The sequence below is a fragment of the Varanus komodoensis genome, unplaced genomic scaffold, assembly GCF_004798865.1.
Source record: "Varanus komodoensis strain SLA01 unplaced genomic scaffold, ASM479886v1 scaffold74, whole genome shotgun sequence".
NCBI lineage: Eukaryota > Metazoa > Chordata > Lepidosauria > Squamata > Varanidae > Varanus > Varanus komodoensis.
Window position 1 is genome coordinate 1154809 of NW_025336401.1, and position 23377 is coordinate 1178185.

The 23377-nt window shown below is 61.7% G+C and overlaps 1 protein-coding gene across 3 annotated transcripts in view; it reads left to right on the plus strand.

Moving 5' to 3' along the window:
• Window positions 1-12077: 12077 nt before the first annotated feature.
• DLG3 (discs large MAGUK scaffold protein 3) overlaps window positions 12078-23377 on the plus strand; it is a 37002-nt gene continuing 25702 nt past the window's right edge. For 2 of the 3 annotated variants that reach the window (XM_044452753.1, XM_044452754.1), the window contains exons 1-9: window positions 12078-12114; window positions 12795-12845; window positions 13233-13357; window positions 13608-13777; window positions 14744-14880; window positions 15320-15464; window positions 16324-16483; window positions 19919-20075; window positions 20922-21024. In XM_044452753.1, the coding sequence (XP_044308688.1) occupies window positions 12813-12845; window positions 13233-13357; window positions 13608-13777; window positions 14744-14880; window positions 15320-15464; window positions 16324-16483; window positions 19919-20075; window positions 20922-21024 (1030 nt within the window). In that variant the 5' untranslated portion in view covers window positions 12078-12114; window positions 12795-12812. Of the gene's footprint in view, window positions 12115-12794; window positions 12846-13232; window positions 13358-13607; window positions 13778-14743; window positions 14881-15319; window positions 15465-16323; window positions 16484-19918; window positions 20076-20921; window positions 21025-23291; window positions 23363-23377 lie in introns of those variants that run through there. The other variant, XM_044452756.1, reaches the window with a different exon arrangement.

Here is a 23377-nt window from a genome sequence, read left to right on the forward strand (position 1 = left end):
TGGCAGGGCGCAGGGCCGGGCGATGCCGCGCTGCTGCCGCGCGGATGCGCTGAGCACGACGACCGCGCGGCGCCTGCGGAGCTAACCGGGCTCCGCTCGCCCGCCCCAGCCGCGCGAGGAGGGCGGCGGCGGCGGCGGCGGCGGGGCTCCCCCCTCGCAGCCTGCCATTGTTCGGGGCTGCTGCGCGTGGGCAGGCAGGCGGGCGGGCGGGCGGCGGAGGCGCGGCGAGCGCGGAGGCGCCCACCATGCACAAGCACCACCACTGCTGCCGCTGCCCGGAGTGCTACGAGGCGACGCGCATGGCGGCCCCGCGGGCGCATGGAGCCCCCCAGCTACGGCGAGTGGCAGCAGCACGAGCAGTACGGCTACGGCTACGGCTCGCAGACGCTGCCCTCGCAGGCGGGCGGCGGCGGCGGCGCCACCCCCACGGCCCGCGGCAAGGGCAAGCTCATCCCCACCTCGCGCGACAACGCGCCCCCCGCGCCCCCCAAGCAGGGCCAGGCCAAGAGCTGCGGCGCGGGCGGCGGCGGCGGCGGCACCCCCAAGATGAACGGCGGCGGCGGCGGCTGGTGGCCCGAGTGCACCTGCTCGAACCGCGACTGGTATGAACAGGTGGGTGCTGCTTCCCGCGGGGGAGGCGGGCGCTGTGCAGGACCCCTGCCGGGTCTCTCCCTCTGGAGCCGGGCTTGGAAGGCCGGACTGCATCGATGGGGGGACAGGACAGCCAGGCTTGCCGGTGCCCATGGGCCCGGTGCTGAGCCTTCCGTGGCAAGGTGCCAAGTGGTCCCCCCCCCCCGCTGAAGAGGACATCCCTGTCCCTGCCACGGGATGTCCTCTGTGGGCTGTGCTGGCTGGGGGCCCTGACTGCTTGCCCCTGCCCTCCCAGGCAGCCCTGGGGGCCGTCTCCTCTCCGCCGGGCCAGGCAAGAAAATGGATGGAACTAAAATGGAGTCGGGCCCATCCACCACCTTGCCTGAGCCTGCCACGTTCCGCCACGTTCGGCTGCCCCCTCCCCCTGGGGGCTGCCTTGCCTGGCGCCTCCGCAGCAGCCTGGTGGTGCTTGGGATGAGTGGATGGGCCCGGCGGATGCAGGTGGCACATCCCCATCTTGGCTGCCTGTCACGCCAAGCCGGAGCCCTCAGCATCTCCTCCAGCCCTGCTCAGCACTCTCGTCAGTGCCAGGGGCTGGGGGGAAGATGGGGGGCTGGGGGTCCTAGCTGCCTCCCACCCCGCAGATGTCCGTTGGATGTCAGGGCGTCCTGATCTCCTCCCAAGATGGCAGTGACAAGAAATGGGGAGGGGAGGGGAGGGGAGGGGAGGAGAACACTCCGCGCTCCCTTTTGCTGTCCAACAGGGCAGTGTTTGTCTGAGGAGACAGCCGGGGAGGGGGAGGACGCTTTCCCTGGCTTGGGGGAGGCTGTCATCTCCAAGCCAGGCAGAGGGGGCCAGCAGCTTTGGAAGGAAGGGCCCCTGCATGCAAGGCTGGCTGGCCGGCCGGCTGGCCAGTGGGGCGCCACGGAGCGTGTGGAGTGTGCCCCGAGAGGCAGTGTGCGCCTGAGCGTGTGCGCGATGGACCCGGGAAGGCGGAATTGCTTGCTGAGGTGCAGCGTCTGTAGGATGCACATTTTCTGCCTCCGCCAAGGAGGGCACGGGGGCCGAGGGGCGCTCCCTCGTCTGCTCGCTCGCTCGCTCGCTCGCTTTCTCTCTGCCCCTGCCAGGCTGACAGTCAGTGGGGAGCAAAGCCTGGGGGCGGCAGCGAGAATGGCTTGTAATTGCCGCACGTCACAAGTGTGTGCGTGCGCGTGTATGTGTGTGTGCTGTTGCGGGTGTCGTCCCTCCATCCGAAGCAAAGGGGGAGGTGGCGTGCTGCCAGCCCAGGCTGCCCCCTTTCGCCACACGTGCTTGCAAGTGTGTAGGCCGGGCCGAGGTCCGCTCCTGGCTGTGACCTGCTTGGCTTTGCCTGCGGCTGAGCCGGACCCCCCCCCCCCCAGACCTGGGCAACACAGAAGCTGAGCCCAGGCACGAGGGCCCTCCTCGGCTGCTTCGTACTGCACCTTCCTCCGTCTCGCTGGTCGCTGCACTGCTGCTCCCCGCATCCCTTTCCCTCCTCGGCCTTCTTTACTTGGGTTCACGCCGTTCTTTGGAGCCTCAAGGGGACGTGCCGGGAAGGTGGGAGGCCTCCCCCCGGCCGCTCTGAGGCTGGCCTCTCTTAGCAGGTGGAATCAACAAGCAGCCCTGCAGTGAGGGCAGCTGGGCAGGGAATATGTCTTTCCTCTTCCAGAGTGTTATGCTTATGTGCTCTTTCCCTGCTGCTCCTGGCCTGTTCCCCCAGAAAATCCTGCGAGCTGGGCAGCCTGGTTCTGCAAGCAGAATAAATTCCCAAAAGGAGGCCGAGGCAGGGAGCCAGGTGTGATGGCTGTGCAGGAGAGCAGCCGTGGAGCCGTTTCAGCCCTTCTGGGCCCGGGGAAGGGGGGCAGAGGCTGCTCTTGCAGGGGCCCAAGGAGCATGTCCTTTCCCATGATGGTGAGACCAGGCCGGAGGGGCCCGGGGGCAGCACAGCAGACAGAGCCGGCCACAAGATGGCTGGGGCGCCGGCGGAGGTGGGCTCTGCTGCCAGTCCTGCCTTGGGCAAGGGGCTTGGAGTGGCGCACTCCGCCGTCTGTGCCTGGCGGGTTTTCCTTTTGCCCTCTGTGTGTGCATGTGTGGGAGGCAGCTGCAAAGGTCAGGCAGCAGGCCACACTGGCCGCCTTGCCCCGCAGCGGCACCCGCCAGGGCTCTGCTTGGGGGATTTCCAGCGGGCCGGGGCAGGACAGCAGCCCGTGGCTTCCCACCCCTCCCAAGCGTCCTGAAATGCCGCTTCCAACCTGCTGCTCCCCAGACGTGCAGCTGGCGCATTCCGGAGCTGCAGTCCCACACGTGTGGGGGCACCACGTTGGCCTAGAAGCTGTGACTCATGGCAGAGCTCCTGCCTGGGGAGCACAGTTCAGGCTGCAGCGGCATCTCCCTGCAGGGCAGGAGAGCCTCCATCAGAGCGCAGCTGCTGCCAGTCAGTGTTGCCCATATTGGGCTGGATGGGTTCAGGGCCTGGCTCCACTGAAGGCAGATTCCTGTGGAACCTCTTCTTACCTGTCTAAGAGGACAGCTGGGGTGTTGCCAAGATGTGTTTCTGTGGCTTCCCTGTGCTTGGAGGCAGCCTGCCCCATGAGCATCTTCTTTGGGAGCCCGCCGAAGAAGACTGTTCTGGCCTTGCTGGGCCACCTGCGCCCTGTCCAGAGTGATGAATGGTGCTGCGAGGTGTGGTGCTCTGAGCCGGCGGGGCGCGTCTCATGCTGTGGAGGATAAGGAATTGGTTTGTGCCTGTTTGCACATGCTGGTTGATCCAAGTGTGTGCTGTGTTTAATGCCTATTGCCTTGCATTGGGACAACATTTAAAAATGGAGCCAGCCGGGCAGCTGGTATCTTGAGTTAGCAAGTCCTGGAAACCTCCATCTGGCTGGCATCGGTGGCGTTTGGCTGCGGACCGCCCCCGGCGGGACCCCGGCAGCCACGCAGGTGGGCAGCCAGGGAGGGGTGGGCTGCCGCTGCCCAGGACCAGGGGACAGGGGCGCCTTCCTTGTGGCACTTGGTGTGTGGGGAGTGGGCTGGGACGGCCCCCCAGCTCTGAAGGCAGCGCGAGGTGCCGTGGCAGCTGGGCGGCGGGCCGGGCCCCTCTGGGCCTCGGAGGGGCCTGAGGCAAAAGGAGTGGGTGGCTCAGGAGAAGATGTGATCTCGGGAAGCCTGGGGGAACCGGGGATGGGCGCGCGCTGGGGATTTCCAGGACAAAGGCGAGGGAAGGGGCGGCCGCCCCAGCGGGCAGGGTGTGCCGTGGCGGGGGCTGGTTCCGGCGGCGGTTCCTGGGGCAAGGTGGCTGCGCGGAGGGGGGGAGGGAGAGGACGGGGGCCGTGGAGCTGGAGATGGGAGGCTGGCCGAGCGAGGTTGCTATGGCTACTGCTCAGGAGAGGAGAGGAGAGGAGCTCCATCCTGGCACTGGAAGGTGGAGGCGGAGGACGCAGTCCGCTGCGGAGGGTGGGGTGGCGGGGGTGGGAGGGGCAGGGAGAGGCGGTGGGGTGGCGGGAGGACGCGGGGGCCGGGCTTCCTGGCCACCATGCGGGGGGGGAGCCGTGCTGGGGGAAGCAGGGCGGCTTGGTGGTGTGCCTGGGGGGGGGGGGTCCTGCCTGGCCTGGGAATGCTCCTGCTGCCGAAGGGCCCTCGGAGGCCCCTGACCGCCTGCCGTGCGCCAGGCACAGAGGGTTTGCGCCCGTGACTCAGACAGATGGACGCCCACCCTGGCCCAGGCTTCCCGGCGGTTATTTTAAGCCGTTCCTCTCTGCAGCCTGCCTCAGGCCACCCCCCGCATCCTTGGAGCATCTCCTGTCCACAGTCCTCCCCCGGAGGAGAGCCCACTGCCCGTATGCCCCTGGGGGCAATTTCGCCTCCTTGCCTTGCAGGCAGGGGTTGCTTCCAGCCCATGGGGCCCGTCCTCTGGGCCAGACTCACTGCCACTTATCCCAAGCTGGGCAGACTGCAGAGCCAAAGGGGATGGGCGAGGCCTTCTCGGCGACTGCTCCAGGCGCGGGAGCTCCCTGCCGCGGGGTCTCCCCGGCTCCCTTTCGGCTCTCCTGCTGCCAGGCAATGCCGTCTCTGTTCGAGCTGCCCTGGCAAGCACGCGGCTCTGTTTACTGGCTTCTCTTGTTGTTGCATTTTGACCTGTGCTTTTAAACATATTTATTCTGCGATTGGTTTAATTATGTGCTCTGTTTAAGTGTTGCCTTTTATTGTTATCTGCTTGAATGCTGTTTCTGGTTCAAAGCTGTGGTATAAAATAAATAGACAAATCAGCCCCCCCCTCCGTGAAGCCTCTTCTCTCCACGCGTGCCTTCTGCCAGCCGTCGTCTTCCTCTCTCCTGGCCTGGCCGGCGAGGCCTGCTCTTCCCCCAAGAGACCGGCCAGCCCTCCACCGCAGGCCCTGCCCAGCCCGTCTTTTCACCCTGCAGCGTCCCTCGACGCTCTGCTGCGGAGCCAAAGTGCTCCACCTGTGTGAGAACGGCCTCTCTGCTCAGCTCCGCAGCTCGACTCCGTGGCTGTTCCTCTGCAGCTCCCCCGCGCCACTTGGCAGGCGCCACGAGGACGGGCCCCTCTCTGCCAGCCCGCCAGCCCGCCTCCGGCTGCGCTTCCAGTGCGCTTCCAGTGCGCTTCCTGCACATTGGACGGGGGGGCCACGTCACTTCCTGGAAGAAGAAGTCGCTAGAGCCCCTCTGGCACCTCCCACTTGCCTCCTCGGCTTCCCCTGAGCTTTGGGCCAAGGGCGCTGTGTCCTTGGGGACCATGCCTGGCACTTCCGGAAGCGCCACCAGAACGCCTCTGGAGGACTGGGGCTGTATTCGGGCTGAAATGCATTGTTTTATTGATTTATTTAGAGAGCTTCTATGCCGCCCCATTCGCTGAAGCCTCGGAGCGGCTCACAAAAATAAATAAAAACAATATAAAAACAATATAATTTGAGTCGACCTGGCCAAATAAATAAATATTAACAATTAAAATAACGTTTGAATAAAAAGGTCTTTGCCTGGCGCTGAAAAACAAATGACGGCGCCAGGCGGACCTCTCTGGGGAGCGCATTCCGTAGATTGGGCGCCACCGCAGAGAAGGCCCCCCTCCAGGTACTTTGCCTCCTAATGTCTTTCACGGAGGGTTCCCAGAGGAGGGCCTCTGCCACCGATCTCAGGGGGCGGGAGGGCAAATACGGAAGAAGGCGTTCCTTTATCCAGGAACGCCTTCCAGGTATCCAGGTCCCAAGCCGTTAAGGGCTTTATAGGTAATGACCAGCACCTTGAATTGAGCCCGGACTTCGATGGGAAGCCAGTGAAGCTGGTAGAGGACTGGGGTCTTTCATGGAGGGTTCCCGGAGGAGGGCCTCTGCCGCCGATCTCAGGGGGCGGGAGGGCACATATGGACGTATTATATGACCATGAAGGAGGGGGGTGGGAGGAGAGTAGCCGTTAGTTATTTCTCTTTCAGTTAGTGAAGGGTCAAAACTAGGTAGCCACCAACGAGTCCGTTGCAGCAGAGGCGGGATGCAAATACAGGCCTTTGGGCACCAGTCCAGAGTTCCATCCACAGACTCAGCTCAAGAAGGTGATTCACACAATTTCCCCAGCTGGGATCTTCTGAACTGCCCTTCTTTTTATTTCTGTTCTGCGCTTGGAAAAGGTTGGGCACTGGATAAAATAATCCCGATGACAATAATCTTATTGAGCTCAAGCCTTTTTGTGGCCTTGCTGTAGTGGCCGAGGCAGCAGGGCAGCTTTTGGGCTAGGAGGTCTGAGCTCCAGCTTAGCCTCCTCTTTTCCCTCGGTCATCTGCATTCTGGCTTGGTCTGGGTGGGACACTTTCAATGGTCCAGTCTGCCCTAGCTCTTGGTTCCGGGGGATTTTTTCCACACTTGTGTGCAAGTGGTCTGCACTCAGAGCACCCCGTCCCTTCTCTCCTCTCCCTGTGCCAGTGGGCTCCACGTGGGGAAAGAGGGCCAGACTCAGAGAAACCTGCTAGCTTTCCTGGCTTCGCTTTCTGTGCTCCAGAATCGGCCTGCAAGGCATTCAGTGCTGCCCAAGAGATCTGCAATCACAGATATTTGAATGCTGCACTGGAGCAATCCGTCAGTGTCTTTTTTTTTTGAGACAAATGTGGCTGCTCCATTCAGATCGTTTCTGGAGAGTCCCAACATATTTTCCTTGCAAGAGGGGCTCCTCCTACCTCTGGACTAGCAGGGGCTATGTCAAGCTGTGTTATCCCCACCACTGCCCGGCCTTTAGTTTTGTTTGATCTTGCTTTTGCAGTGCCCTAGTCATTCTGAGAGGTTCCCAGCAACCGTTTGAGTTCCTTCCTTCTAAGGAACTCGGGGCAGTTGTATGGCTCTCTTGCCCCACCATCCCGTATTTGCCTCACAACAACCCTGAGAGGTAGGTTAAGCTGGGATTAGGGATTGCCCGGGGTCAGCCAGGGAGATGCAGATTTAAGCCTCATTCTCCTCAGCCCCAGTAAGATGGCCTGCTGGCTAATTTCACTGATTTGTTCGTTTGGTTTGCATTGTTACCTGCTTCTCTCTTCTATGGGGCATCTGCTCCAGTGCAGATAATTTTAAAAATTCCACAGTGGCTGTTGGTTCGTGACTCATTTTTGTGATGCTGCCTTTTAAACGTTGTCTAGGAAGAAGCCTGTCTGTGCGGGAAGCCTCTTGATTTTTCTCAGTGAGCATCATACATGTTGGGCTTCTTTCCCAGTGCGCTGAATTCCACGGAGACGCTTTTGCAATCTGGGAGGCTACGCAAGGCTCAGCAGGGCCACTTCTGTGCAGGTCCTGCCTGGCCTTCCGTAGCCTGCTATCTTCTGTGGGGTGCACAACTCCCCACACTTCCCAGCCAAGTTGGGAAGCCTGTCTTAGCATATCGTCTCTGCTACGTCAACAGAAATAGCAGCCCCATGTTGCTTGCACCTCAGGACTCCAGCATGCAATGGCCTTCTGCAAATGATGCACCGGTGCTGTCAACTGAGCGCCTTTGCATCATCCACCGCGCCGTCTTTTCCTTGAGAAAAATGCTGCTTGCCGCTCTTGACCCAGTGTCTTTTCCCGGTGTGGCCAGGATACGCTTAATTGCCACTTTCCAGCATGCAAAGTCCTCTTTGCCTGAGAGATAAAGCCACTCAGTCTTTGTGCAAGCGTGCTTTGCAGGGAGGCGATCGGAAGTTGTGGCTGCTTGAGCAATGCTTTTCTCCAGCCGAGAGCCAAGGAAAGCGTGTGAAGCTGTCAACTCCTCGCAGCATCTGCCCAGGGTCTCCCAGCCCAGGCGTCCAGGTTGACGCCTCCGGGAGCTCACCAGTCGTGCAGGAAGGTCGCTCGCCCACAGCTCCTGGCAGTCCGAGTGAGTGTGGCTCTCGAGCTCAAAGGCCCCGGACTTTGTAGCAATGCCGGCAGATCGCTGGGGAGGGATGCATTTTGTTCTGTCATCAGCCGCTTGCTTGCTTGCTTGCTTGCTTGCTTGCTTGCTTGCTTGCTTGCTTGCTTGGGCCAACTTGCCCTTCTTCCCTTGGCCTCTCCCTCTCTCCCTCGGTGCTGGCCGGAACTCTGCTTCCTGTTTCTTTTGCGGGTGGAGCCCTGGACTCAGGCATGCTCTCCCACTGGTCCTGGGCTTGCTGAGCGGAGCTGGAGAATGGCAGGCAGTTCAGCCGCGGCCCATAATACTCCTGGCTGTGGGAGGCAGGTGACAACAGAGGATGAGGAGGAAATCCCCCTGGGCTCGCAGCCTTTGCTCTGTCAAAAAGGGGTCTGCACCCGTGCTGTTAGGGCTGTCTTTGCGATTGAGAGCCAGCGTGCCGCAGCCACTCGAGTCGCGGACTAGGAAAGCCATGTAGCGCTCTGGTTGCCCTAGGACCAGGCACGGGCAAGGCTCTCGGCCTGCCCTGCCTCACAGGGTTGTTGTGCGGATAGTGCGGATAGAATGGCTCACGGGGGCAGCATGGGCTCTTTGGAGAAAGAGGTGGGATAACAGAGGGCAGGGACTGGAATGCCGGAGCGTGTGTGTATCTGCAATTTTGGCCCAACTGCATTCATAGTATGTCTCTGAGTCCAGCTAAAGGTTTTGGTCTACAGATGGAGCCCCCCCCCCCCCGGTGTGTACCTCCCCCTCCGCCGAAATCAATATCTGAAGCTCCTTAGCGAAGTGCCTCCACTGAGTGAGATGCGGAGGATGGCATCAAGGGAGAGGGCCTTCTTGGTGGTAGCCCTCCAATTCTGAGATGCTCTCACCAGTGAAGTCCACCTGGTGGCAACCTCGCCATCTTTTGGACACCAGGGTAAGACTTCCCTGCTCTCAGGCATCCAACCTGGGGGGATTTTAGTTGCTTAAATCAGTTTTGTGTGTCCTGGCCATGTTAACATTTTCAAACTTTTTCTTGAACGTTAAAGATTCTATATTATGTTTTCATGCTGCAAACCTCCCAGAGAGCTTTGGCTACTGGACAAGGCAGAGGAATGCCGCGAATGAAGGGTTAAATGAAAAGTGCGCTGAAGCCGGGGCTGGCCAGCGGCCATCCAGTTGTGCTTGCCAGTGGCCAACCGGCTTCCTGGACCGTATAAAACCACATGTAGGTAAGAAGATACATTTGGCACCACCCCAGCCCTGGAAATCGGGATTTCAGGAGCCGTTGGTGGTGGAGCTCTCTCCCTGCCCTGCGGCTCCCAGCCTTTCCGCCTCCTGCCCCTCGCTGCTCGTGCACATTGCCCTGTGGAGCTCCTTCAGCTCAGAGCCCTGTGGAAGCACCACCCGGCCTGGCCTCCCCCTTCACTGCACTGCACTGCGGACTGTTAGTGCAGAAATGGGGCCGAGTGGTGAGCAACGCACGGTCCTGAGTGCAGCCTCGGGCATCCTGGAGCGAGCGAGCGAGCGAGCAACCAGGATGGGAGGCAGCGGCCGGGGAGGAAGGGGAGTGCTGCAGCATTCAGCGGCGGGCAGCTCGTTCCTCGGGGACTCCTCCCCACCTTGGGGCAGGAGAGCTCTCTTCCAAGGGCTGGCAGAATCCAGGGCACCCATGACCCATCTCCTGGCCTCTTCCTCTGAACGACAACGGCCATGTTACTTCTGGCTTGCATCTGTGGTCGCCAACTGCTCTCTCCGCAGGCGCTCTCAGTCTTCCCAAGTGGGCTTCAGGTGTCAGGAACCTGGGAAGCTGCCTCCTGTGGGGCCAGAGCCTGCCAACACCGGCCCGCCTAGCCCAGTTCGGTGGACGCTGACCGGTTCTCCAGGTTTTCAGCCCAGAGGTGTCCCGAGCCCCACCCAGGGACGGAGCCCAGGGTGTTCAGAGGCCAAGCAAGGTCTCTGCCAGGGCATCAAAGCCAGGCAGACTCTGCGACATCCTTTCCCAACCCAGCAGCCCCACTCGGATGTCTTGACCCCCAGCCATGCTGCCTGGGAATGGCACAGGTTGCGGCCCACCAGGTTGGGGGAGGGGGCTTAGCCTGTGCGCTCGCATCTCACTGGTTATCCGCGGTCCCTCGGCCCCGGGACTGGCCCAGCCTGGATTGCAACTCCTTGTCTTCTTCTGGATTCTCTTGGCTTCCTCCTCCTGGGCCAGCCTGTCGGATCGGCTAGCCCTGTGTTCTCCACAGTGGCTGGCCACCACTCCCCCAGGATTTGAGAGCAGAGCCACTCTTTCCATCATTTGCCACATGGTCCTTTTAATGGGGGGGGGGCAAACTTGGGGTGCTTTCCAGGCAAAGCAGAGGCTCTGCCAGTGAGCCATGTCGTTCGTTTCCTGCAGGAAGCACCTCATGGCTGAGATCAGGCGCCCCAAAATGTCTTCAGTGACAGCAGGAGGCAATATTTTCTGCTGGGAAAAGTCACTTCCCCCCAGCGAAGCTCGGGTGACGCTCATTTCTGGGCATGGTGGTGGAGGACACCAGCGCCCTGCTACTGCCTGCCTGCCTGCCTGCCTGCATCACACCATTGGCAGCATTCGTGAGTGGTGGTGGGGACAGGGTCGTGAATCCCAACGCTGGCAAAATGAGAGCCCGGCGTCTCCCAGGGCATGTGCTTCCCGACATGTTTCCCCTCCATCAGGAGGAAGAGGCACCCATGCTGCCAGGCTTACTGCCCCACTGTGATGGCCGCCTCGTGCGGGCGGCTGCGACCGCACGCCATTGCTTGCCCTTTTCTGCCCTGCCCCGGTCCAGAGGGCCCCTGGGGGGCAGGTGCGCAGCTGGCCATGACGGCCACTCGCCAAGCAGGGAGGCTGGGATCTCTCCTGTCGGGACACCCAGGAAGCCCCCAAACCGCTCCCCACCAGAGGCATTTCTTGCTCTTAACTGCCTGCTGCAGCATTCACGTTGACTTTGAGTTGTGCTACGGTTTCTTTTTTAAATGGGTTTAGTATAATGCTTGGTATCCTGGTTTTGATGTTCTGTGGCATTGTTTGGATGGACTGTTTATTTTAGCAAAACTCAGAATGAAAATATTAAAAGTAAAATTGCTTCCTTGGACTCAGGGATGGATAAGTTGACTGCCTAGCATTTGGGGGGGGGGGTGAAAATATATTATTTTGATCTATTGACTCTTGAGAGGTGGATTTATTTGATCTATTTAGAGGTGCTGTAAAGGTTTCCTCCCATCCTGCTTCTTGCGCATGTTTAGTATTAGGAGGTTGCATTTTTACAATGGTTTGAACCATTTGGATTGTAAGCTGTTTGGGAGACACTCAACGGGAAGGAAACGCCACACGAGATCAGCTTTGCTGTGTCACCACAACACTGCCTCCTGGTCAAGACATTCTCACCCGCCTTCACACCCTTGGAAGATGGGCTGCCCCACCTCCGTGGGGAAGGGTCCCAGCTTGGGGTGGATCTTGTGCTTGTGCCTGAACGGTCTTGCAGGCAACCCTCGGTGCTCACTGCTCAAAGGGCCTTGGGGAAATAATGATCTCCGTGAAGCAGGTGGGTCCCATCCCAGATTCAGCATTTGCTAAATTATTGGCTGGTTACGGAGAAGCACCGGGCAATTTGGGCCACTGGAATGGCGAGGAGAACTCTTCATGCTCAGCAGAGAGCCTGGGAAATCTGACCTTTGCTGGGGACCCAGTGCCCAGGGCAGGCAGGGATGGGCATGGGCGGAGCCCACCCCCCAACAGGGACCCCACAACCACTCCACTTCCCCCTGCAACCCATTTGCACCTCTCCTGCCTCTTGCTCTGGCTTGGACAGTGGCGGTGGGGAAGCCCCCCCAGATGCCGTGGCCGAGCCTTCCCACAGCTTCTCTGCCTGCCACCAGCCAGCAAGTGGGGGCCGGGGGAGCGGGGCCTGCTGGGGCCATGCTGGGGGAAGGTCGGCTCACTGGGGCAGGGCTGCCAAGGGGCCTCAAAGGCCTGGAGCCCGCACTGCCCTCGTCCTTTTCTGGCCTCACGCCCTGGGGAGCGATGGAGGGCAGAGGGCCCGGATGAGCACATGGCCACATGGTTTCTCTCTGTCTCTTTCAGGCGAGCCCGTCCCCCATTATTGTGAATACAGACACGCTGGAGCCCAGCCTTTCCGTAAGTCCCCTGTTTCCCTGGATTCCAGGCCTCGTCCTCCGGGCCCCGAGCATTTGCATGAAGCCCCCTTTCCCTGCTGCCGGTTGCTCAGGGCTGGTCCTGTTCCCCACGGAAGGGGGCTGGGACTGAGCGGCCTGAGGTGTGTGTGCCCAGATCCAACAATTGATCAAGAATTTGATGTGTGCTTACGCAGGGAGGGAAACGGGCCTGACCAAGCGCTGCAAAGGAAGGCCGTTCCTGACAGCTCCCACCGGGGCAAATTCTGGAGTGTCCCATTTGCTGGCTACCCGCAGCCAGAATGTTGATTTTTTTTTCTGTTTGAGGCAGAATTTGTAGCAGGAGGGGCAGCATCTGCCCAGAGTCCACCCGCAGAGGCAGGCCTTCGCTGCCAATTTGTCATCCCAACGGTCAAGGGCCTCAGGAGGCCCTGGTTCGGTGCCAAAGCCGATGGGGCAGCTCTCTGGCTCTCCCCCTCCCGTGCCGTTCCCGGGTCTTATGCAGGCCGTGAAGTGCATCTGGCGCGACGCATGAGCACTTGGGGCACGCAGCTGTGCGGGGATTGCGCGGCAGGCTCCGTGTCCCATGGTCTGTGGAGCGACAGCCGGGACTGCCTTTCCTCCTCTGGAAGGAAAGGAGGAATGTGCCGGGCAGACGTGGAACGTTTCCATCTGTTTTCCCAGGTGAATGGCAGCGACGGGATGTTCAGATACGAGGAGATTGTCCTGGAAAGGGTGAGTGAAGCGCAACCGGAGTTCCTTGCCCCCACGACCCATCCTTTCTGCCATCCAGGCACAGGAGCAGCGTGTTCTGGGCACGTGGAGGGTACGGGTGCGGTGGGTCCCTCCTTCCCCTCCCTCCCGCTGCAGTGAACTTGAGGGCCGCACCATCTGGCTCTGAGCACCGGCCCAGAGTGGAGAGCCTGGTTCTTCGGCAGGCCAGGGGATCTGTTCCTCTCTGGCTGCGTCTGAGGCAAACTCGGAGACCTGCGTTCCTGCGGAGAGTCACTTGGCTGGCACAACCCTCCAGTGCCCTTGCGTCGCTCCAGTCCGCGCATCTTCGCACTCGCAGAAGCCTGCCTGGGCCTCTCGGGCCATTCCTGACACCCCCTCTCTTTCCAGGGCAACTCTGGCCTTGGATTCAGCATTGCCGGGGGCATTGATAACCCGCACATACCCGATGACCCCGGCATTTTCATCACCAAGATAATACCAGGAGGGGCGGCTGCCATGGATGGCCGGCTGGGGTGAGCAAGCAGTTGGACGGCGGATCCCGGCTAAGACAGGCCCCGGCTCCAGGCGGCCCAGAGAAGGGGCGCACCAGGGATCCCAGCCCCGGCTTCACGGGGTTCCCTGGTGATGAAGCGGCCGCTTGGCCTTGTCCGTCTTGCCGGTGGGGCATGGTGGCGAGGCGGAGCACCCTTCTGGGAGCTTCTGGGCTTTGCTCTCCGCTCGGCCCTCCGTCACGCCTTCCCGCTGTGGGCGTCTGTGCCACAGGGTGAACGACTGCGTGCTGCGGGTGAACGAAGTCGACGTCTCCGAGGTGGTGCACAGCAAGGCCGTGGAGGCGCTGAAGGAGGCGGGGCCGGTGGTGCGGCTCCTGGTACGGCGGAGGCAGCCCCCGCCAGAGACCATCACGGAGGTCAACCTGATGAAGGGACCCAAAGGTGACGCACCGGACCTGGGGCCCCCGGACTGCAACTGCCCGCTGTGAACCGCGGCCTCAGCTGGGGTGGCAGGGTGGGTGAGCCTGGGGGCTGAGCTCGTGGGCCAGGAGGCCCGGCCTGGCCCAGGAGCCGCACTGGGGTCAGGACTAGGGGAAGCGAGCTCCTTGGGAGGGAGCCGGGCAGCACTGGAGCACATGGGCTGTCCCAGTCCCGTCCCAGCAGCCTGAAACCCTGGGGAGGCGCTGCTGCCAGCCCATGCGGGCAGCACTGGGCCAGCCGGATGGCATAGACCGACCGTCTGACCGGCCGCCGGAGCCGAGGAGGCGGCAGGCCAGGGAGCCCGAGGAGGCGAATCGGGAGGCGCCGGGAGTGAGGATGCTCTGAGCCAAGCTGGGAATCGTGGAATGGCAGGGAGCGGGCAAGCTGTTTTCCAAGCTTCGTGCTGCTCCTGCGGAGAGAGGAGGGCCCCCCGCAGGGGTGGGGGGCGCGTGGCTGCGTTGGGGGATGGGTGTCGTGCCTGTGTCCTCCTGCTGGTGCTCAGTGCCGCTCCTCGCGTACCATCCTGCTCCTCAGAGGCAGGGAGGCAGTGACCCAGAAACCCAGTTTCTGGCACCGGTGGCGCCCAGGGGGCCGGAGCAGGGTTCCGCCACTCGCTCGCCCCGCTGCGCAGTTTGCGCCTGTGCGTCCTTGTCCTCCAGGATTTTGCAAGGTTCCTTCAAGGGTTGAGGCTTCGGGAAATGCCTGTCCTGGCCGTCTTTTGCTTGCAAACGGAGCAGAAATTTGGGACTGGGGTGAGGGGGAGGGTCCGTGATACATTTTATGCCCTGAGGAATGAGGCTATCATCTAATCTTGCCGTGGTGGGGAGGGGAGGGGAGGGGAGGGGGAGCCCCCAGTGCTTATAAACCGGATGGCAGGGGAGCCCCGTGGCTGTGGCGGGGGGCCCTGACCGCTCTGATCCCCTCCAGGGCTGGGCTTCAGCATCGCTGGGGGCATCGGGAACCAGCACATCCCTGGAGACAACAGCATCTACATCACCAAGATCATCGAGGGCGGCGCGGCCCAGAAGGACGGCCGGCTGCAGATTGGCGACCGGCTGCTCGCAGTGAGCGCACCTCTTGCTCTGCCGGGCGCTGGGGGGGGGCCTCGTGGAGGCTGCCACGTGGGAGCCGGGCACTGGGCGGGCCCCTGCCCCAGAACCAAGTGCAGCGCCAGCGAGGCCTCTGGGGGGTGCCGTGGGAAGCAGGCGGACCGGTGGGCCAGGGCGGGAAGGGAGGCAGGATGGCGCCACGGGCCGCACGGCCCTTCTCTGCGCGGGCTCGGCTCCAGGGTCGGCCTCAGGGTCAGAGTCTGTTTCAGAAAAGCTGCGAGGGCCACTCTCCGGGCCAAAGATGGAGAGGAAAGAGCAGCACAGCGGGAAAGGGGTGCCCCTTTGTGGAGCCTGGGGAGACAGGTGGAGACCCAGCCTGTGCCTTTGCTCCTCTTCCGAAATTCTTGCCCCCCACTGCTTTCCCTTGCTCCTCACCGCACCTGCTTGTCCCCAGGTGAACAACACCAACCTGCAAGATGTCCGGCACGAGGAGGCCGTCGCTGCGCTGAAGAATACCTCGGACATGGTGTACCTGAAAGTGGCCAAGCCGGGCAGCTCCCACCTCAATGACATGTATGCCCCGCCCGACTACGCCAGCAGTATGTACCCGCCTTTTGCCAGCGGCTTCCCTGGGGAGGGGCGCCAGCTCGGGGCAGAGCCCGGCCTTCGTGCCAATGGCCCTGGTTTGATCTGGGTCTTCTCCAGTGTAAAAGTGGGTCCTGGGGCCGCCAAAGGGAAGCGCGTGTGCGCCGTGCCGAGCAGCCACCTGCTAGAGGAAACACACTCCGGGGCGTTATGTGGATGCTCAGAGGCACTCTTTCCACCAGCCCAGGAATTATTTCTACCAGCGCACCCGGGTGGCGTTTCGGGCCACTCCCTGCCAGTCCCTAGTCCGTGCCCCATCTTCTGTTCCCCTCCCCAGGCTGGTGTCCTCTAGCCAAGGCACAGCGAGGGACTGCGGCAAGCGGGAGGCAGAGTTTTGTCCCCGGTGCCAGGAGCAGGCAGGAGAAGAGCCCCAGAGGGCAGAGCCAGAAGGGCCCTCTGATCCCCTGTATACCAGCTGCTGGGGAGCATGGGTAGGAGGGTGCTGCTGGGTCTCCACAAGACAGAATGCTGGATGGGAAGGGACCCCTGGTCGGATCCAGCAGGGCGCCGGGTATCTTCTCACGCCTGAGCCAGAGGGAGGAGGGTGTGAAGGAATGCCGGGGTCTGTCTGTCAGCTGTCCAGGCCTGCTCAGGTCTATGAATTGATTTATTCAATTTATGTGATGCCCCGCTAACCATAAGGCTCTCTGGGCTGCTCGCAACATATTAAAATCAAAAAATACAGCATTTGCTACAAAAACCAACAATGGTAACAACAATAAAATCAGTAAATAAACCAACAAGCTTAAAACCAAAACAGGGAAACACAGAATTAACGGATGCTACAGAATCCCTGCAACTTTGTCTCCGCAGCTTTCTCTGCCTTGGCCGACAATCACATAAGCCATAACCCCAGCATGGCCTACCTAGGAGGCATGGAGAGCAAGCCGGCCTACCCGGCCCCCCCGCAGGTCACGCCTGCCCGCTACTCACCTGTGCCACGCCATATGATCGGTGAGGAGGACTTCACCAGGTGAGCGAGGACGCTGCCGCTCCCGCCCTCTCCCTTCAGCAGCCTCGGGCTTGGCCAATGCCGGGAGGGAGGCGGGGATGGCACGGCAGTGGCTGGGCGTGGGGTGTATGGCAGAATATGCCCCCACCCTGTGAATCCAAGACTCCTGCGTGGGGCTCGGTGTTATCTGTGGTCTGGGAAAGGGGAAGCACGAAAGCTGTAGCAAGAAAAGCAGGGATCCTCCGCAAGTGGCCCTGTTCTGCGAGGCAGACGGCGCTGCGTGCTTCACTCTCTTCGGAGCCCTGCCTCCTTCAGCCCTTAAGGTCCTTCTCAGCCCCGCACATGCCAGGTGGGAACCCCACTGCCTGGTTCAGACCATGCGGCACCCCGTCTGTGGCGTGGGGAATCACGAGAATGCCGAGGGCCTGACACACGCGCGCGCGAGGTGGGGGAAGCGTCTCCACTGTGTTCTTTCCATCCTCGATCTCGTATATCCTGCCTAACCGTCTCGCGGCATGAAGAATGCGAGCGGGCAAAGTTGCTTCGTTCTCGAGATGCTTCGAGGTTGGTTTTCCACAAGGTTTCGAACTGTTTCACAGCCAAGGCACAATTCATTCACGGTCCACATGGCGTGTTGGTGCTGCCTGCCTCCGGAAGGGGAGCAGCCTCTTTCCTTGAAGGTTCGCTGTCAGTCAGAGATGGGTGAAATGAGGGCTGCGGGGAAACGAGAGGCCGCGGACTGATGAGGCGAGCGAGAGGGGGTGGCCATGCAGGGACCGGGAGAGGGGTGGCAGGAGCGTGGCTCGCGTGGGACGGGCCTGGAGGTGGGGGTGACGCACGGCTTGACAGTGCGCTGTGCAGTTGTGCGCAGTGCCCGTCGGTGGCCACGTGAGGGCAGTGAGAGACTTTGCGGGGCGTCTAGGAGGAGGCCGGCGAGAGGAAGGAGATGCACCAGGAGAAATGGCAGCGTGGGAAGTGTGTGGCGGCTGCTCGGAGGTGGGGGGCCCCAACGGCCCTGAGCCCAAGACCGTGGGAGTCGAGGGCCGGCTGGGGGCGATGTCCCCCCGGCCTGCTCAGCCGCTCCGTGGGCGGGCACGCTTGGACAGGCCGCCTCCGCTGCTCCACACACTTGATTTCGTGGGTGGCCGGCATGGCGGCCCCTGCATACAGCCCCCAGACCCGCTAACCCTCGCTCCTCCCGTGTGGTTTTTTCAAATGCTTTCAGTTCATTTTCTTACCGGGAGTTGTGATTGCCGTGAACTGAGTTTCTGTTGCTGCAGAGAAGTGGGAGCTGAAAGGAGTTGTTTTGTGTGTGAAGCTTCACCTGAGCTTTGCACTTGGTCTCTTGGGCAGGTGGCATGCCAGTCATGTCGTGGTGGCCCTTCCCGCAGATTTTCAAAGCAGGAAATGTGTCCCCAAATACCCCACCGCTGCGCCTGGGTTCTCCAGTGCTTACTGGCTGGGAATGGTGGGAACATCTGAAGGGCGCCAAGTCGGGGACTGGTTCTGCAGGTCACCGTCAGCAGCACCTGAACAAAGCACATCCATTTTCCGGGCTTGGCAGGGCAGGAGGAGGAACTTCCCGGGATCCGTTCTTGGCCTGTCTCCTGCTCTCCGTGGCGGTGGGTCTGTTGGGCAGGCAGGAGTTAAGCCCTCTTCCGAGCAGGCCCTCTCCCGGCCCGTCTCCAGCATCTGCTTCATCTCAGCCTTGCAAAGACAGCTCCTGCATGGCCTGTGCTGAGGTGGGGAGGGGGAGGTGGGGAGGGCCATGGGAGGCCCAGATAAAACGCGAGCCGCCCGCCCGCTCTCTCGTTGTCGGCACTGGGAGAAGCTGCGACGATGATCACCGTCAACGTCTCGTCCTCTACGGTGCGCGGGAGGCATGCCGCCCGGCTGTGCTCCGCTCCAGTGTGCAAGGGGGGGCGCAGGTACGGGGCCCCTGTGGGAGGGGGCTGCAGCACCCTTGCTGGGCTGGTGAGGGGGTCCGGCACACGCCTTGGCAACCAGCTGCGGGGCGGAGAGGGTGCCCAGAGGGCTGGGCTTGCTGCCGAAATCCTCCCGGGACACGCCTCTTCCAGGCTGGTGGTGGGCCCCGCAGGGCAAGCTTGCATGACCAGGGCTTCAGAAATGCCGAGGCGCAAAAGAACTGGGGCTGCTGCGAGAGTCCGTGCAGTCTGGACTCTGTTGGAGCCACTTGGTGGCCTTTTGCCTGCAACTTGGCTCCCACGCAGGTGGCCCTCTTCAGCGGGGGGGGGGCACTTTCGGTTGGCTTGGGATGATCTGGAGCAAGGGGCAAATTAACGAAAGAGCCGCGTTTTGTCGCCGTGATTTGACTGAGAAGAGTGTTTGCGGGCTTGGCATCTCGTGCGCTGCGAATGAGTCCTAGCAATTATTTTGACATTTACATATATGCTTATAAATTGCTATGTGCAAATTTAATGCGCATTTGTGTCTTCTGGGCCTTGTCCCCAAGCCTTCTTGTCCTTCCCCAGCCTCAACTGGCCAGAGGAGAAACAAGGTCATGCCGGAGAGCGGTGCATGCGGGGGGGGGGGCTTCCGGATGCCTAGGGAGGGAGCCGTTGGGCTGCCTGCTGCTGGAGGGGTGAAGTCTGGCGTGCCGCAGACGGCAGTGATCGTACGGGCACCAGCGACTCGTTCCGTACATGTCGGTCTCTCTTGGTTTCCTTCAAGGCTCCTGGAAGGGAGTCCGAAGGGGCACGGGAATCTTTCGGACCTCATACAGGCTGCAGGGAGGGGGGACCCCACCCGGCCTCCGGCATGTCAGGGAATTCTTCCCCGTAACCACCCATTGGCCGTGCCCCATCATTTCCTGCACGAGCATCATCTCTGCCCCTCTGTGCAATCAGTGGCAAAAAGAGCGTGCACAGTGAGGAATTCATATTTTCTTGGCAGAGAAATGGGGTAGCTTTGGAAATAACTGGGGGGTGCGGGTGTTCCCAGCACGGCTGCACAGACTACAGGATCGCAGGCAGGGCTGGATCCGTGTCTGATTCCTACCTGCACCTGTCTAGGACTTGCTCAGGCCAGAGGCTGGTTTGCGGAACATGCAACTCGCCCATTGGCGCTGCAAGATCCTTGTCTTGCTTGTGGCACTTCCAGGTCCATTTTGTGTGTGGAGACCTTAAGTTTGCTCCAGAATGTACGTCGTATTTGCAGTTCTTCTGTTTGCTACGAGACGGCAGTCCAGTGGGCATGGATGTCTGCTGAATGGTTTTATTTATTAAGCGTTTGAAAGGACGTTTGGACTTCCTGATGGGGTGCAACTCTGCCAGGCCAGCATGGAGGAGCAAGGCAGTCCGATGCTGTGCCAGACCAATTCGGTGGAGAAGCGAGACGCAAATGCGCCGTGGAACACGCTGTGCTGGAAGGGGCGATAATGCAGGGAGGCGCACAGCTCTGCCGGCCGCTCCCTCATGCTCCCCCCCTGCCTTCCAGGGAGCCTCGGAAGATCGCCTTGCACAAGGGCTCCACGGGCCTGGGCTTCAACATTGTGGGCGGTGAGGACGGCGAGGGCATCTTCGTCTCCTTCATCCTGGCAGGCGGCCCTGCGGACCTGAGTGGCGAGCTGCGCCGTGGAGACCGCATCCTCTCGGTACGTGGATCGGGGCCATTTCCTGGTGCTCTGGCCTCTCACGCTGGTGTTTTCCCCATCGGTTGGACTGCAGTCCCCATCACTCCCAGCCAGCGGGGCCATGACCCATGCTGACTGGGGATGATGGGAGCTGCGATCCAACACAACGGAAGGGTGCTGGGTTGGGGTACCCTGTGGCACTGTGTGGGAACCTCGTTCTTGGGAGTGGGGGTGGGCTTGCTGGGCTCCCCCTCAGGAGTGAAGGCATCCAGGCTTCCCTGGCCTTCAGGGGCCGCTCGGGGTCAAGGCTGGGTCAGCTAAGAGCGTGTGAACTGCTGCAAGTGTTGCCTGCACTGGTCTCACCCAGCCAGTCTGCGTCTGCGGGGGGAAGAGCTTCTGCTGCAGGCACTAAGGTGTTAACCTGCTTTGCCCACACCGAGCAGCTCACCAGACCGGTCTGGGTTCATTCGCTGGCCCAGCCCAGCCCCGGCGGAGGCAAGCTTCCTCTTCAGGCGAAGGGGCAAGAGCTGAGTCCTTCCAGCCAGCAGGCACATGGAGCCGGTGTGCGGGGCCTGGAAGCAAAATGCTCGTCCCTTAAATGCATGCATGGTGCAAGCTGCGTGGACTCCCCGCCTCCAGGAAGAGGCGGCCCTGTTTGGCCAGGTTGGGCTCGCTCTTCCCGAGGAACTTCGGCACTGGGTGCCCGGGCCCCGGGCCAGTTCCTCCGGCGGTGGGCCAGGGGAGCTGGGGCTTGCAGCGAGAGGGGATGGTGGCGGCCGGAGGGGGTGTGCCGGGCCTCGCAGGGGAGGTGCGTGGCTCCCACTTGCCTTCCCAAGGTGAGCTGGCGGGCGGGGTCTGTTTGCCCAGGTGAATGGCGTCAATCTCCGGAATGCGACACACGAGCAAGCCGCGGCGGCGCTGAAGAGGGCCGGGCAAACAGTCACCATCGTAGCCCAGTACAGGCCTGAAGGTAGGAGACTCGTCCGCCCCTTTCGGCCAAGACTGTCCGCCTCCCTCCCTGCTGAACCGGGGCCTCTCTGTCCCATGTGCTGGTGGTGCTTCGGGTTTGGCCAGAGCGTGGCAGGCAGAGGGTGAGGGAAAGGGACCGGCTGCAGAGCAGGGCAGCTGAGGCCGGAAACACCGCAGGCCAGGCCAGGCCAGGCCAGAGCAAATGAAACACCTGCGCTGGCCTGCTCCTTGCCGGAGCTTCTGTCGTGTCTGGCGCTTGCTGGAATTGGGATCCAGCAGGCAGCGAGGAGGCGAGAGCAAGCCAGCTTGTGTGCCACGGGATTGGTGACACGGAACGCCACCCTTGTGCTCTCGCTGCTGTCCTCGACTCTTGCCTCGTTCTTGTCAGGAGCTCTGGGCATCCTCCTCTCATGATTTTCTTCCCCTCCGAGGCTCCCTCTTGTGCTTGGTGCATCCCCACCACTCCCCTCCAAAGCGCTGCGTGAAGTCTGCAGTGCCGGAGTCCTGCGAGGACTCGTTGCTGGCCCTGGGACCCCGTCCTGAGAATTTCCTTGGCCTTATAGCGGCCTTCCCCAGTCTGGTGCCCTCCAGATGGTTTGGACTACAGCACTGGGGAATGCTGGGGGTTGTAATTCAGCATACCACTTCATAAGTATCAGAAAGGCTGTCACAAGGAGGAAGGTCAGGATCTCTTCTTGCTCATCCCTAAGTGCAGGACGTGGACTAATCAGCTCAAGTTGCGACAAAACAGGTTCAGGCTGGACATCAGGAAAAGCTTCCTCACTGTCAGAGCAGCAGGAGAGTGGAGCCAGCTGCCTGGAGAGGTGGGGGGCTCTCCCACACTGGGGACATTCGAGGTGAAACTGGATGGTCCTCCGAGTGGGACGGTGCAAATGGTGTCCTGCAACAGCAGGAGGTTGGATGCGGTGGCCTTTTGGCCCCTTCCGACTGTATTGCTCTGTGATATATCTGAAGGACAGATGGTGGGAAGGCCGGGCTATGCAAGACTGGTCCTCATTCCTAAGCATGCTGCTGTTCTGCACTCCCTTGTTGCTTCTTATTTTTTTGAAGCGTGTTGCCAAAAAAAGGAGGACAGCTATCTGCTTACGATGATTCTGATGTCAAGGTGCAAACTTAGAAAGCATTCTTCAGTAGCCTTTTGGTAGAAGTGTGTGCTGTGTAAGACTGGCCAGCTGCCTGCGTGTCTCATTCAGTTTGCTGTCCTGGTGCAGTTGGTGGGTCATTTGAAGGGCAGACTTTGGACCTGTCCACACCCACGGCTGGGGAACATGGGCAGGGATGCTGCGGCAATCCTGTCCTGCTTCTCTTTGGGGCAGTTGGTTGCCTACAGTGTGCACAGGATGCTGGGGTAGATGGACCCTGGCCTGATCCGACCGGACTCTGCTAGTGTTCTTAGAGTGGCTGGCCTTTAAAACATCCGACTTTATTATTTATTGGATTTATATCCTGACCTTTCTCTCTGAAAGCACGCAAAGTGCTTCCATGGTCCCCCTGCTGCTGCTCTCAGCCTTATCCCCACAACAACAACCCTGTGAGGTAGGCTGCGCCGAGGGTCTGCGACTGGCCCAAAGGCACCCGGGGGGCTGCATGGCTGAGCCCCGGCCCCGCGCTCCTACCACACCGGCTCTGGCGTCCCTCTGTGAGACAGGGCGCGTGAGGAAGGGCGCCCAAGCCGCGAGGGCTTTTAGTACGTGTGTCGGCTCGCCGCGTGCGAAGTACCGCGCTCTGCGAAGCTGGCGGGACGCTTCGAGCGGCCGAGAGGGACTCTCGCTGGCCAGTTCCCGCGCTTGCGTGCCAGGCAGCCGCTTCCCGTAGGGCTGCACTTCCGCTGGCCTGGCGGCCGCGAGCCTCAGTCGCGTCTCGTCGGAACCGTGAACGCGCCCTGCGGCCGGGGAGGGAGGCCAGACGAGGGGAGCGGGAGGGGCGGGGCTCGGCAGGCCAATGCGGGCGCCGATTGGTTTGTGGGCGGGAACGGCGGGGCGATGGCGGCTCGGCGCCTGCGTCGATTGGAGGAGGGGCGTTGATCGACGTCGAGGCCGGCGGAGCGAGCGAGCGGGCGGGCGGCGGGGGCGGGCCGCCTTTGGGCGACAGCGGGCGCGCGCAGAGATTGGACTGCGGTGGCCCCGAAGGCGGGCCCTCGGATGAGAGGGTGAGGGCGGTGATTGGGCCGTGGCGGCCCTGGCGGGCGGGCCTGGGCCGATGGGGCGGGGCCGCCGCCGCGGGGGCGGGGCGCGCCCTTCCCGCCCGCGCGGCGCTCGGCTTTGTGTGATGGGGAGGGGGAGGATCCGCGGCGGCTGCTGCGCGCGGGCCCCGGCCAGGTGAGGGGGCGCGGC